The sequence below is a fragment of the Ranitomeya imitator genome, chromosome 2 (genome assembly GCF_032444005.1).
Source record: "Ranitomeya imitator isolate aRanImi1 chromosome 2, aRanImi1.pri, whole genome shotgun sequence".
Classification (NCBI taxonomy): domain Eukaryota; kingdom Metazoa; phylum Chordata; class Amphibia; order Anura; family Dendrobatidae; genus Ranitomeya; species Ranitomeya imitator.
Window position 1 is genome coordinate 722,915,754 of NC_091283.1, and position 14,485 is coordinate 722,930,238.

At 40.9% G+C, this 14,485-nt stretch overlaps 1 protein-coding gene across 1 annotated transcript in view; it reads right to left on the reverse strand.

Moving 5' to 3' along the window:
- Positions 1 to 14,485, reverse strand: part of OPN4 (opsin 4) — a 185,914-nt gene that overhangs the window by 34,657 nt on the left and 136,772 nt on the right. The window contains exons 9-10 of the mRNA XM_069755832.1: positions 8,376 to 8,522; positions 3,734 to 3,802 (exon numbers count right to left, since the gene is read on the reverse strand). Of these exons, the coding sequence (XP_069611933.1) occupies positions 3,734 to 3,802; positions 8,376 to 8,522 (216 nt within the window). The remainder of the gene's footprint in view (positions 1 to 3,733; positions 3,803 to 8,375; positions 8,523 to 14,485) is intronic.

Sequence of the window (14,485 nt, forward strand, 5' to 3'; positions counted from 1 at the left end):
AATAAATGAATGAAAAACCTGAAGTGAGATACCCCTATTTTATTAACCAACCAGACCAAACTCACAGCTAGGAGCGGCAACCCTCAGCTGTCAGCTTCTGCAAGGTTGGTTATCAAGAATAGATGGGTCCCCACACAGTTTTTTAAATTATTTAAATAAATAATTTTAAAAAACGGTGTAAGGTTTCCCCATTTTTGACAACCATCCTTGCTAAAGCTCACAGCCTGGGGCCCCCCAGCCTAAAAATAGCAGCCCGCAGTTGCCCAGAAAATGCACATCTATTAGATGCACCTTTTCTTGCACTTTGCCTGGCTCTTCCCACTTGCGCTTCAGTGGTTACAAGTGGGGTAATATTTGTGGGGTTAATGTCACCTTTCAGGTGACATCAAGCCCACGGCTTAGTAATGGAATGGCATCTACAAGACAGCTATCCATTACTAATCCTATAGTTGTTACATGTTAAATAAAGACCCAGTCAGAATAAAGTCTTTTAATTAAATAAAACACAACACAGTTTTCTCATTTTATTATTACTCCTAATCCATGTGACACCCTCGATCTCCTGTAATAAAAATAAAATAATAAACCCACAATATACCATACCTGTCTATCGTTCTGTCCCACGCTACAATCCAAGTGTGGGGGCTCAATAGTTTTCAACCAGGACGGTGCCAATATGTTACTGTCCCGGCTGAAAACCACTGGTGAATGAGCTGCAGAGAGTGCAGCATCATTCACCAGCAGTGACATCATCACCGGCTTTTTCCCACGGTCCAGGGGTCATCTCAGTTCAGCCCAACCATGATGATGGTGCGCTCTCTGTAGCTCATTTACCAGTGGTTTTCAGCCAGGACAGTCACAGATTGGCACCGTCCTGGTTGAAAACTATTTTGCCCCCAGACTTGGATTACAGCGTGGGACAGAACGACGGACAGGTATGGTATATTGTTGGTTTATTATTTTATTTTTATTTCAGGAGATCGAGGGCGTCACATGGATTAGGAGTAATAATAAAAATGCTAAACTGTGTTGTGTTTTATTTCATTAAAAGACTTTATTCTGACTGTGTCTTTATTTAACATGTAACAACTATAGGACGCCTTATAGACGCCTCTCCATTACTAAGCCGTGGTCTTGATGTCACCTGAAAGGTGACATCAACCCCACAAATATTACCCCACTTGCCACCATATTTCTTTGGCCTGCCCTCTACCTGCAGCTCAAGCCTAACTCCACCATCAGGAGCTCTATTGAAAAATAAGTAGCGACTTATCCACGTCCCTCCAGTGAAAGCCCGGCTCATAATGCAATGGGTCCATGATCCACCAGCATGACAACATATTATATTATGTCAGTGTGCTCCATTTCTGGTTATGTTTTTATTTTATCCTAAGATATATTAATTAAAATGTACTTTGTTTCTGGGACAACCCCTTTAAGTTTGTTTCCTTATGAAAAGGTCCATTGTTGTATTTCATGATAACAAAAACTTCCTTCATTGTAGACATTTTTTTAATAGATATCAAGGTTGGACTGTGACTTTTTCCAAGTTTTTAATTTTGTCCCTCCGTTTGTTTGAGTTTGACATCCCTGTCTAAATCCAAGTCTGTAAAGATGTACAGTGTTTGTGAGTCTACATTAAGCATTCATTAATAAGGAGTACAGACTGGCTGCTGCGCAAGTCCCAGCAGACAATTTCCATCTTAGGTGAGTGCTTTCTATCATAATGCACACCCTCAAATAAATCTATGTGTTAGTATTTTTATAGCTTTATTTATTGGACTGTCCATGGAATTTGGGTAAGTCACACTTTTTTTGCATTCATTTGTACGCATTTTTAAACCTTTATCTGTTTATATCAAATTAAGTGTATGTATATATACATATATCTACTATATAATTGTCTAAGGGTCACTTCCATCTTTCTGTCTGTCTGTCTGTCACGGATATTCATTGGTCGCGGCCTCTGTCTGTCATGGAATCCAAGTCGCTGATTGGTCTCGCCAGCTACCTGTCATGGCTGCAGTGACCAATCAGTGACGGCCACAGTCCGATTTGTCCCTCCCCTGCAGTCAGCGTTCGGCGCCCGCTCCATACTCCCCGCAGTCACCGCTCACACAGGGTTAATACCAGCGGTAACGTACCGCGTTATGCTGTGGGAAACTCACTCCGTTACCGCCACTATTAACCCTGTGTGACCAAGTTTTTACTATTGATGCTGCCTATGCAGCGTCAATAGTAAAACATCTAATGTTAAAAATAATAAAAAAAAAAATAACAAATCATTATATACTCACCTTCTGCCGCCTTTCCCGTCCCTGGCTACGGTCCGGTGACCGCTCCATGCAAGCGGCAGGTTTCGGTGGTATGGGAGAAGGACCTGCCATGACGTCGTGGTCATGTGACTGCGAGGTCATCACAGGCCCTGCGCGCCTGCGCGAGAAGGACCTGCCATGACGTCGTGGTCATGTGACTGCGACGTCATCACAGGCCCTGCGCGCCTGCACAAGAAGGACCTGCCATGACGTCACGGTCATGTGATCGAACTACAACTGGCCCTCGGAAGGTGAGTATATATATTTTTTTAACCTGTGACATACGTGGATGGGCAATATACTACGTAGCTGGGCAATATACTAGGTGACTGGGCAATATACTACGTGACTGGGCAATATACTACGTGACTGGGCAATATACTACGTGGCTGGGCAATATACTACGTGGCTGGGCAATATACTGCGTGGCTGGGCAATATACTACGTGACTGGGCAATATACTACGTGGCTGGGCAATATACCACATGACTGGGCAATATACTACGTGACTGGGCAATATACTACGTGGGCTGTGCAATATACTACGTGGTTGGTCAATATTCTACGTGGGCTGTGCAATATACTATGTGGCTGGGCAATATACTACGTGACTGGGCAATATACTACATGGGCTGGGCAATATACTATGTGGCTGGGCAATATACTATGTGGGCTGTGCAATATACTACGTGGGCATGCATATTCTAGAATACCCGATTTGTTAGAATCGGGCCACTATCTAGTATATATTATATATATATATTTATATATGTATATATATATATATATATATATATATATATATATATATTGTAAGGAGGCTAATGGCCGTCTAGTGAATGGGAGGTATGTGTCGCAGAGATGGCTGCTCCCTGCGATTCAACCCGGAATATATTTTGCTTTAGTGCACGTGAGCACTAAGATGTCGTTAAGTGCACCTGGGTCTGGGTTGCGGGTAGCTATGAGAGATTGGCGGGTCTGTCTACCCTCATACTAGATAATGGAGGCTGTTGTTAGGTACATGGTCTGTGTCTTGGGAGGTAGAAGGCCTCCTGGGTGTGTGGCTCCTGACCGAGCCTGCATGCTGGACATTGCCCCTGCCTGTGTGCCCACAGGCCTGAGGGAGCAGAGAGCCCTGTCTAAGGACAGTTTTGTGTTGTTTTGCCTGCTCTGAAGGCCGTTTACCATTTGTTGTTACTGCTGGGTTTATGAAGGAAATAAACCCACTCGGACTTTCTAAAGAAGCACGCCTTATGTTTTCCTCCTGCTGCACCTAAGTGAGTACGATCCCTTACAATATATATATTTTTCACCTCCTTGTATTTCTGCTTTTTATTTACCCTTATTTTGTAGGTGTGCATCATTTTTGTAAAGAAGGAGTTTTTAAATATATGTTTAATGTATTATAAAGTACTTACAGAGAGTGGAGAACTACGATCTGATGGGCCAATTTCAACCAATGAAATGTCTTCTGCATCAGCTGAATTCTACAAATAAAAGACATTTTTATAATAAATTTTTAAAATTATTAATAATTATGAAATTATAATTAATATTAAAAATGAAAAATCCAACTCTTAATGAAAAAAAAATATTTTATTATTAATAGAATGCAATCTGGAAAAGACTTTAATTTTAAATATTAAAGATAAAAGAGAAAGTAAAACACACATGGGCGAAATAGTCTACAGAAAAATGATAGGAATTGCATATAGGAATTTAACCCCTTTACCCCCAAGGGTGGTTTGCACGTTAATGACCAGGCCAATTTTTACAATTCTGACCACTGTCCCTTTATGAGGTTATAACTCCGAAACGCTTCAACGGATCCTGGTGATTCTGACATTGTTTTCTCGTGACATATTGTACTTCATGATAGTGGTAAAATTTCTTTGATAGTACCTGCGTTTATTTGTGAAAAAAACGGAAATTTGACGAAAATTTTGAAAATTTCGCAATTTTCAAACTTTGAATTTTTATGCAATTAAATCACAGAGATATGTCACACAAAATACTTAATAAGTAACATTTCCCACATGTCTCCTTTACATCAGCATAATTTTGGAACCAATTTTTTTTTTTGTTAGGGAGTTAAAAGGGTTAAAAGTTGACCAGCAATTTCTCATTTTTACAACACCATTTTTTTTTAGGGACCACGTCTCATTTGAAGTCATTTTGAGGGGTCTATATGATAGAAAATGCCCAAGTGTGACACCATTCTAAAAACTGCACCCCTCAAGGTGCTCAAAACCACATTCAAGAAGTTTATTAACCCTTCAGGTGTTTAATAGGAATTTTTGGAATGTTTAAATAAAAATGAACATTTAACTTTTTTACACAAAAAATTTACTTCAGCTCCAATTTGTTTTATTTTACCAAGGGTAACAGGAGAAATTGGACCCAAAAAGTTGTTGTCCAATTTGTCCTGAGTACGCTGATACCCCATATGTGGCAGTAAACCATTGTTTGGGCGCATGGGAGAGCTCGGAAGGGAAGGAGCGCTATTTGACTTTTCAATGCAAAATTGACAGGAATTGAGATGGGACGCCATGTTGCGTTTGGAGAGCCACTGATGTGCCTAAACATTGAAACCCCCCACAAGTGACACCATTTTGGAAAGTAGACCCCCTAAGGAACTTATCTGGATGTGTGGTGAGCACTTTGACCCACCAAGTGCTTCACAGAAGTTTATAATGCAGAACCGTAAAAATAAAAAATCATATTTTTTCACAAAAATTATATTTTTGCCCCCAATTTTTTATTTTTCCAAGGGTAAGAGAAGAAATTGGACCTCAAAAGTTGTTGTCCAATTTGTCCCGAGTACGCTGATACCCCATATGTGGCAGTAAACCACTGTTTGGGCGCATGGGAGAGCTCGGAAGGGAAGGAGCGCCGTTTGACTTTTCAATGCAAAATTGACAGGAATTGAGATGGGACGCCATGTTGCGTTTGGAGAGCCACTGATGTGCCTAAACATTGAAACCCCCCACAAGTGACACCATTTTGGAAAGTAGACCCCCTAAGGAACTTATCTGGATGTGTGGTGAGCACTTTGACCTACCAAGGGCTTCACAGAAGTTTATAATGCAGAGCCATAAAAATAAAACAAAATTTTTTTCCCACAAAAATTATTTTTTAGCCCCCAGTTTTGTATTTTCCCTAGGGTAACAGGAGAAATTGGACCCCAAAAGTTGTTGTCCAATTTGTCCTGAGTACGCTGATACCCCATATGTGGGGGGGAACCACCGTTTGGGCGCATGGGAGGGTTCGGAAGGGAAGGAGCGCCATTTGGAATGCAGACTTAGATGGAATGGTCTGCAGGCGTCACATTGCGTTTGCAGAGCCCCTAATGTACCTAAACAGTAGAAACCCCCCACAAGTGACACCATTTTGGAAAGTAGACCCCCTAAGGAACTCATCTTGATGTGTTGTGAGAGCTTTGAACCCCCAAGTATTTCACTACAGTTTATAACGCAGAGCCATGCAAATAAAAAATATTTTTTTTTCCACAAAAATTATATTTTAGCCCCCAGTTTTGTATTTTTCCAAGGTTAGCAGGAGAAATTGGACCCTAAATGTTGTTGTCCAATTTGTCCTGAGTACGCTGATACCCGATATGTGGGGGGGAACCACCGTTTGGGCGCATGGGAGGGCTCGGAAGGGAAGGAGCATCATTTGGAATGCAGACTTAGATGGATTGGTCTGCAGGCGTCACATTGCGTTTGCAGAGCCCCTAATGTACCTAAACAGTAGAAACCCCCCACAAATGACCCCATATTGGAAACTAGACCCCTCAATGAACTTATCTAGATGTGTTGTGAGAACTTTGAACCCCCAAGTGATTCACTACAGTTTATAACGCAGAGCCGTGAAAATAAAAAATCTTTTTGTTTTCCCACAAAAATTATTTTTTAGCCCCCAGTTTTGTATTTTCCCAAGGGTAACAGGAGAAATTGGTCCACAAAAGTTGTTGTCCAATTTGTCCTGAGTACGCTGATACCCCATATGTTGGGGTAAACCCCTGTTTGGGCACACAGGAGAGCTCGGAAGGGAAGGAGCACTGTTTTACTTTTTCAACGCAGAATTGGCTGGAATTGAGATCGGACGCCATGTCGTGTTTGGAGAGCCCCTGATGTGCCGAAACAGTGGAAACCCCCCAATTATAACTGAAACCCTAATCTAAACACACCCCTAACCCTAATTCCAACGGTAACCCTAACCACACCTCTAACCCTGACACACCCCTAACCCTAATCCCAACCCTATTCCCAACTGTAAATGTAATCTAAACCCTAATCCTAACTTTAGCCCCAACCCTAACTGTAGCCCCAACCCTAACCCTAGCCCTAACCCTAGCCCTAACCCTAACCCTAGCCCTAACCCTAGCCCTAACCCTAGCCCTAACCCTAGCCCTAACCCTAACCCTAGCCCTAACCCTAACCCTAGCCCTAGCCCTAACCCTAGCCCTAACCCAAGCCCTAGCCCTAGCCCTAACCCTAGCCCTAACCCTAGCCCTAACCCTAGCCCTAACCCTAGCCCTAACCCTAGCCCTAGCCCTAACCCTAGCCCTAATGGGAAAATGGAAATAAATACATTTTTTTTTATTTTTCCCTAACTAAGGGGGTGATGAAGGGGGGTTTGATTTACTTTTATAGCGAGTTTTTTAGCGGATTTTTATGATTGGCAGCCGTCACACACTGAAAGACCCTTTTTATTGCAAAAAATATTTTTTGCAATACCACATTTTGAGAGCTATAATTTTTCCATATTTTGGTCCACAGAGTCATGTGAGGTCTTGTTTTTTGCGGGACGAGTTGACGTTTTTATTGAAAACATTTTTGGGCACGTGACATTTTTTTATCGCTTTTTATTCCGATTTTTGTGAGGAAGAATGACCAAAAGCCAGCTATTCATGAATTTCTATTGGGGGAGGCGTTTATACCGTTCCGCGTTTGGTAAAATTGATAAATCAGTTTTATTCTTCGGGTCAGTACGATTACAGCGACACCTCATTTATATAATTTTTTTATGGTTTGGTGCTTTTATACGATAAAAACTATTTTACAGAAAAAATAATTATTTTTGCATCACTTTATTCTCAGGACTATAACTTTTTTATTTTTTTGCTGATGATGCTGTATGGCGGCTCTTTTTTTGCGGGACAATATGACGCTTTCAGCGGTACCATGGTTATTTATATCTGTCCTTTTGATCGCGTGTTATTCCACTTTTTGTTCGGCGGTATGATAATAAAGCGTTGTTTTTTGCCTCGTTTTTTTTTTTTTTTCTTACGGTGTTTACTGAAGGGGTTAACTAGTGAGACAGTTTTATAGGTCGGGTCGTTATGGACGCGGCGATACTAAATATGTGTACTTTTATTGGTTTTTTTTTTTTATTTAGATGAAGAAATGTATTTATGGGAATAATATTTTTTTTTTTTTTTTCATTATTTTGGAATATTTTTTTTAATTTTTTTTACACATTTGGAAATTTTTTTTTACTTTTTTACTTTGTCCCAGGGGGGGACATCACAGATCAGTGATCTGACAGTTTGCACAGCACTCTGTCAGATCACTGATCTGACATGCAGCGCTGCAGCCTTCACAGTGCCTGCTCTGAGCAGGCTCTGTGAAGCCACCTCCCTCCCTGCAGGACCCGGATCCGCGGCCATCTTGGATCCGGGGCTGGAGGGAGCAGGGAGGGAGGTGAGACCCTCGCAGCAACGCGATCACATCGCGTTGCTCCGGGGGTCTCAGGGAAGCCCGCAGGGAGCCCCCTCCCTGCGCGGTGCTTCCCTGCACCGCCGGCACATCGCGATCATCTTTGATCGCGGTGTGCCAGGGGTTAATGTGCCGGGGGCGGTCCGTGACCGCTCCTGGCACATAGTGCCGGATGTCAGCTGCGATAAGCAGCTGACACCCGGCCGCGATCGGCCGCGCTCCCCCCGTGAGCGCGGCCGATCGGCTATGACGTACTATCCCGTCCAGGGTCAGATAAGCCCAGGGCACCTCGACGGGATAGTACGTCTAAGGTCACAGAGGGGTTAAAATGTATCTTTACCTTTTCAAAAATCCCAGAATCGTGACTTTTCAGCTTGGCTTTGGATTTTAAGTTATTGCTGTCAGTTGTGTCTTTGCTCATCTCATAGGAAACTTGCCGACTAGCTTGCCTGGAGTTCAAACTATCTGCTTCAGTATCAGTCCAGCCCTGTAATAAATACATCATAAACACTCAGTACACAATTATTCAAGAAGCTGATTGCAAAAAGATTTTTTTTGATTACGACTTGACTGAGGTTCAGTGCAGTCTACAGAGATATACTATAGAGATGAGTGAATCTGCGAAAATTCAAATTCACAGCATTTGGATTAAATTTGCTCAATGCAAACCAGATGAGTCTAAATTGTCCATAAAAATGAGCTCATTATGATATGAGGTGTTTCAACCTCAAGTCATAATAAATAGAAGAGCCAGAGAGAGATTAAAGAACAATAAAAAAAATCATACTCACCTAGCCACTCACCATCTCTGTTGCAGCAGCTCCCTGAAGGTCATTTGCAGGATTTTTAAGCAACCACTCCAGTGCTGGTCACCTCTTCTTTCTTCACTAACACTTACAGCACAAGCTAGGCCTCAACACAAGTTCTAAACTCACAAACTCACTTGGTCACATGGAACGATGCACGTAATGAAGTCAAGACATCATGCGGTAGCAGGGACAAGTGAGAAGCTAGGTGAGTGGCCAAAATGAGTGCAGCAAAATGGAATCCAACTAGTCACTATTTTGCTAGATTCACAAGAATAGAATTTCCAAAAATTTGGATACACTATAATCTACGAATTTTAGGAATTTGTAAACTAATTAGATTTGTTTAAGGGTATGTGCACACGTTTTGGATTTGCCTGTGGAACTTTCTGTGCTGATTCTTCCTCTCTTGGCAGAAAATGCAGTTGAAAATCCATGCGGATTTGATGCGGATTTTCATACTTTTTTTCATGCAGATTTGTATGCATTTTTGTAAGCTAAATAAAGATATATTATTTAACAAAAAAAAATTGTGATGTCATTTCCTTGTCCAATTTCTTCTTTTACATACTCCATTGAATGCCATTATATCATTACACACCAAATTCACATATTAAGTTTACACACACAAAAAAAATATAAGTGAATATTATCTATGTATAGATAGATAGATAGATAGGTAGATAGATAGATAATACCAAGCCAGATATTAAGTAATGAACAAAATAAAATGTACATAAAGAGTTAAATAAAGACACACACGAAATCTGTGTGAAACGCAATATCTGTTTAAAAAAATGGAAATAAAAAATTGTGTGGGCTCCTGCATAATTTTCTTAAACAGCAGAGGAAAAGCCAGTGACTGGGGGCAGATGTTTATAGCCTGGGAAGGGGGTAATACCCATGGATCTTCCCAGGCTATTAGTATCAGTTCACAGCTGTATACTTAGCCTTTACTGGCTATTAAAATAGGGGAGCACCCCCAAAAAATGACGTGGGGTCCCCCCTACAATTAATAACTTGCAAAGGCTATGCAGACAGCTGCGGGATGATATTAACTGCTTTCTGCCATTGGACATACTACACCGTCCATGTGCCCTGGGCCCGTCTGACCATGGGCAGGATAGTACGTCATGGGCCATCAGAGCGTGGCTGATCGCGGCCAGGTGTTGGCTGATTCTTATAGCTGACACACGGCACTAAGTACCAGGAGCTGTCTCGGACCACTCCCGGCACTTTAACCCCCGGAACACTGCAATCAAACAAATCTGCCTTTGGATCAGAGACCACGTGGCATGACACGGGGTCCAGATCGCTGCCATGGAGACCCGACGTCATGATGTCATCCGGGTCTCCAGACTTGAGAGACTTCCTGTCAAGCGCAGTGATGACCAGGATGTCTCTCAGGTCTGTGTAATAGAAACATTGTAATAGAAACTGCAGCTCTGACAGCTTCTGATCTGCAGATCTGCGTGCTATAGAAGTGATCAGCATGCAAAAAATGAGTGTCCCTTAGTGTGACAAAGTGTAAAAGTGAGAATTAAATAAAAAAATGTTTTAAATAATTGTAAAAATATTTTTAAAAAAGGAAAACAATAATAAAAAAAATCAATATTTATTCCATCAATAAATAAATATTTGAATAAAAAAATCGAAACAATAAACGTACACATATTTAGTATCCTCGAGTCCGTAACGACCCACTAGTTAACCCCTTTATTGAACACCATTAAAAAAAAACAAGGCATAAAAACAATGCTTTATCATCATACCACCAAACGAAAAGTTGAATAACTCACGGTCAAAAAGACGGATATAAATAAACGTGGTACCGCTGAAAACGTCATCTTGTCCCACAAAACACAAGCCACCATTCAGCTCCATCACCGGAAAAATAAAAAAAAGTTGTAGCTCTCAGAATAAAGCGATGCAAAAATAATTATTTTTATATAAAATAGTATATAAAATAGTTTTTATTGTATAAAAGCGACAAAACATAAAAAAAAGATATAATTGAGGTGTCATCGTACTGACCCGAAGAATAAAACTGCTTTATCATTTTTACCACACGCGGAACGGTATAAACGGCCCACCCCCAAAAGAGATTCAGGAATTGCTGGTTTTTGTTCATTCTGCCTAAAAACAATCTGAATAAAAAGCGATCAAAAATGTCATGTGCCAGAAAATGGTGCCAATAAAAACATCAACTCGTCCTGCAAAAAATAAGAACTCAAATGACACTGTGGGCCAACACATAGAAAAAATTATAGTTCTCATAATGTGGTCATGCAAAACCTATTTTTTGCCATAAAAAGCATCTTTTGGTGTGTGACAGCTGCCAAACATTAAACCCAATGTAAAACCTGGTGTAAATAGTAAATCAAATCCCCCTTTATCATCCACTTAGTTAGGGCAAAATAATAAAATAAAAAATGTATTTAATTCCATTTTCCCGTTAGGGTTGGAATTAGGGTTAAGGTTGGGATTAGGGTTAGGGGTGTGTTAGGGTTATGGTTAGAGTTGGGATTAGGTTTAGGGGTGTGTTGGGGTTAGGGTTGGAGTTAGAATTGGGGGGTTTCCACTGTCTAGGCACATCAGAGGTTCTCCAAACGCGACATCAATTGATCTCAATTCCAGCCAATTCTGCATTGAAAAAGTCAAACAGGGCTCCTTCCCTTCCGACCTCTGCCATGCGATCAAACAGTGATTTACCTGCATTTATGGGGTATCAGTGTACTCAGGACAAATTGTACAACAAGATTTGTGGTCGAATTTCTCCTGTTACCCTTGGTAAAAAAAAGCAAACAAACAAACAAATTGGAACTGAATTACATTTTTGTGAAAAAAAGTTAAATGCTCATTTTTTTTAAACATTCCAAATATTCCTGTGAAGCATAATAATAAACTTCTTGAATGTGGTTTTGAGCACCTTGAGGAGTTCAGTTTTTAGAATGGTGTCACTTTTGAGTATTTTATATCATATAGACCCCTCAAAGTGACTAAAAATGTGATGTGGTCTCTAAAGAAAAATGATGTTGTAAAAATAAGAAATCGCTTGTCAACTCTTAAACCTTCCTAACAAAAAAAATGTTGTTTCCAAAATTGTGCTGATGTAAAGTAGACAAGTGGGAAATGTTACTTATTAAGTATTTTGTGTGACATATCTGTTTGATTTAAATTTAAGGGCATGAAAATTCAAATTTGGAAAATTGTGAAATTTTCAAAATTTTCACAAAATTTCCATTTTTTTCACAAATAAGTGCAAGTCATATCAAAGAAATTTTACCACTAGCATGAAGTATAATATGTCATGGGAGAACAGTTTCAGAATCACCAGGATCCATGGAATCATTCCAGAGTTATTACCTCATAAAGGGACAGTTGTCAGAATTGTAAAAATTGGCCTGGTCATTAACATGCAAACCACCCTTGAGGGTAAAGGGTTTAATAGCCTAGGAAGGGGCCATGGATATTGCCCCCCCTGGCTAAAAACATCAGCTCTCAGCCACCCCAGAAAAGGCACATCTCTAAGATGCGCCAGTTCCAGCACTTAGCCTTGCTCATCCCTCTTGCCCTGTAGCGGTGGCAAGTGCGGTAATAGTTGGGGGGTTAATGTCACCTTTGTATTGTTTGGTGACATCAACCCCACGGCTTAGTAATGGAGAGTTGTCAATAAGACACCTATCCAATAATAATCTTTAATAATAATCTTTATTTTTATATAGCGCTAACATATTCCGCAGCACCGTTTTGCACACATTATCATCACTGTCCCCGATGGGGCTCACAATCTAAATTCCCTATCAGTATATCTTTGGAATGTGGGAGGAAACGGGAGTACCCGCAGGAATCCCATGCAAACAAGAGGAGAACATACAAACTCCTTGCAGATGTTGTCCAAGGTGGGATTAGAACCCAGGAATCCAGCGCTGCAAGGCTGCAGTGCTATCCACCGAGCCACCGTGCTGCCCTTATCCATTGCTAATCCTATAGTTGTTACATGTTAAATAAAGACACAGCCAGAATAAAGTATTATGGTGGAATAAAAGACAACAGAGTTTGTCATTTTTGTAATTACTCCTAGTTCATGTGATGCCCTTGATCTCCACCCCAGAAAAGGCACATCTCTAAGATGCGCCAGTTCCAGCACTTAGCCTTGCTCATCCCTCTTGCCCTGTAGCGGTGGCAAGTGGGGTAATAGTTGGGGGGTTAATGTCACCTTTGTATTGTTTGGTGACATCAACCCCACGGCTTAGTAATGGAGAGTTGTCAATAAGACACCTATCCAATAATTATCTTTATTTTTATATAGTGCTAACATATTCTGCAGCACAGTTTTGCACACATTATCATCACTGTCCCCGATGGGGCTCACAATCTAAATTCCTTATCAGTACATCTTTGGAATGTGGGAGGAAATGGGAGTACCCGGAGAAATCCCACGCAAACAAGAGGAGAACATACAAACTCCTTGCAGATGTTGTCCAAGGTGGGATTAGAACCCAGGAATCCAGCGCTGCAAGGCTGCAGTGCTATCCACTGAGCCACCGTGCTGCCCTTATCCATTGCTAATCCTATAGTTGTTACATATTAAATAAAGACACAGCCAGAATAAAGTATTATGGTGGAATAAAAGACAACAGAGTTTGTCATTTTTGTTATTACTCCTAGTTCATGTGATGCCCTCGATCTCCTGCAAAAAAAAAAAAATTAATAAACCAACACAAATACTCCCTGTTCTGATGTTATCCATTTAATAATGAGTGTCCTACGATGATTTTCTGTGTAGAGCAGTCACATCAGGACGGTCAGTTTTTTGAAATTTGTATTCATTAGCCTTCTGACTGAGCACTCCTCCACCTCTAAACCACAGGTGTTTTAATCGCAGCAGGTCCATTACCCCTTCACAGAGAGAGAGAAATTTAGTCTAAGAAGAGGATTCACAGGTTCCCATTCAGATGAAGATGTTTATTCTCAGCGAGGAAAGGAAAGTTTAGGACCTGGTATATGAGAGATGCCTTAATGTGGCTATCAGGTACACATGAATTGGTAAAATTTATGCGCTAAACGCTCTCATTTTTTCATATTTCTAGTGCAGTAATGCAGTTCAATTTACATGTTTCATGTTTGCATGTTTAAGCGCTGCAGTGTGCTGCCTCATTTATTTGACATCAGGAGATGTGACAGCCCTACTCAGCCTCCGATACACTGACAGAAGATAATCGCTCCTGCAGTGCATCGGAGTTCATCTGAGTTTGTGCTTTCACTATACGCCACTACCACTGCATAAGAATTTTCTCACACAGCGGTGTTGCAAGCATGAACTCCGGTGAACTCTAGGCGGTGGAGTGATACATGGCGGGAGTATTATCTTCTGTTACTGTATCACCGGAGCCGTGTAGAGCGGTCACATCTCCCGATTTGACTGTTCTACAAGGGAGATCGTCACTGGACACTCACTATTAAATGGATTACATCGGAACAGGAAGTATTTGTGTTGGTTTATTATTTTATTTTTTTGCAGGAGATTGAGGGTATCAGAGATTAGCTGTTTGGTGAGTATGAAGGTTTCATTTTTTTACTATTAAACACAGTAGCCGGATGTTGGGACTACTACTGTCCCATCATTGGCTTATACTGTCAC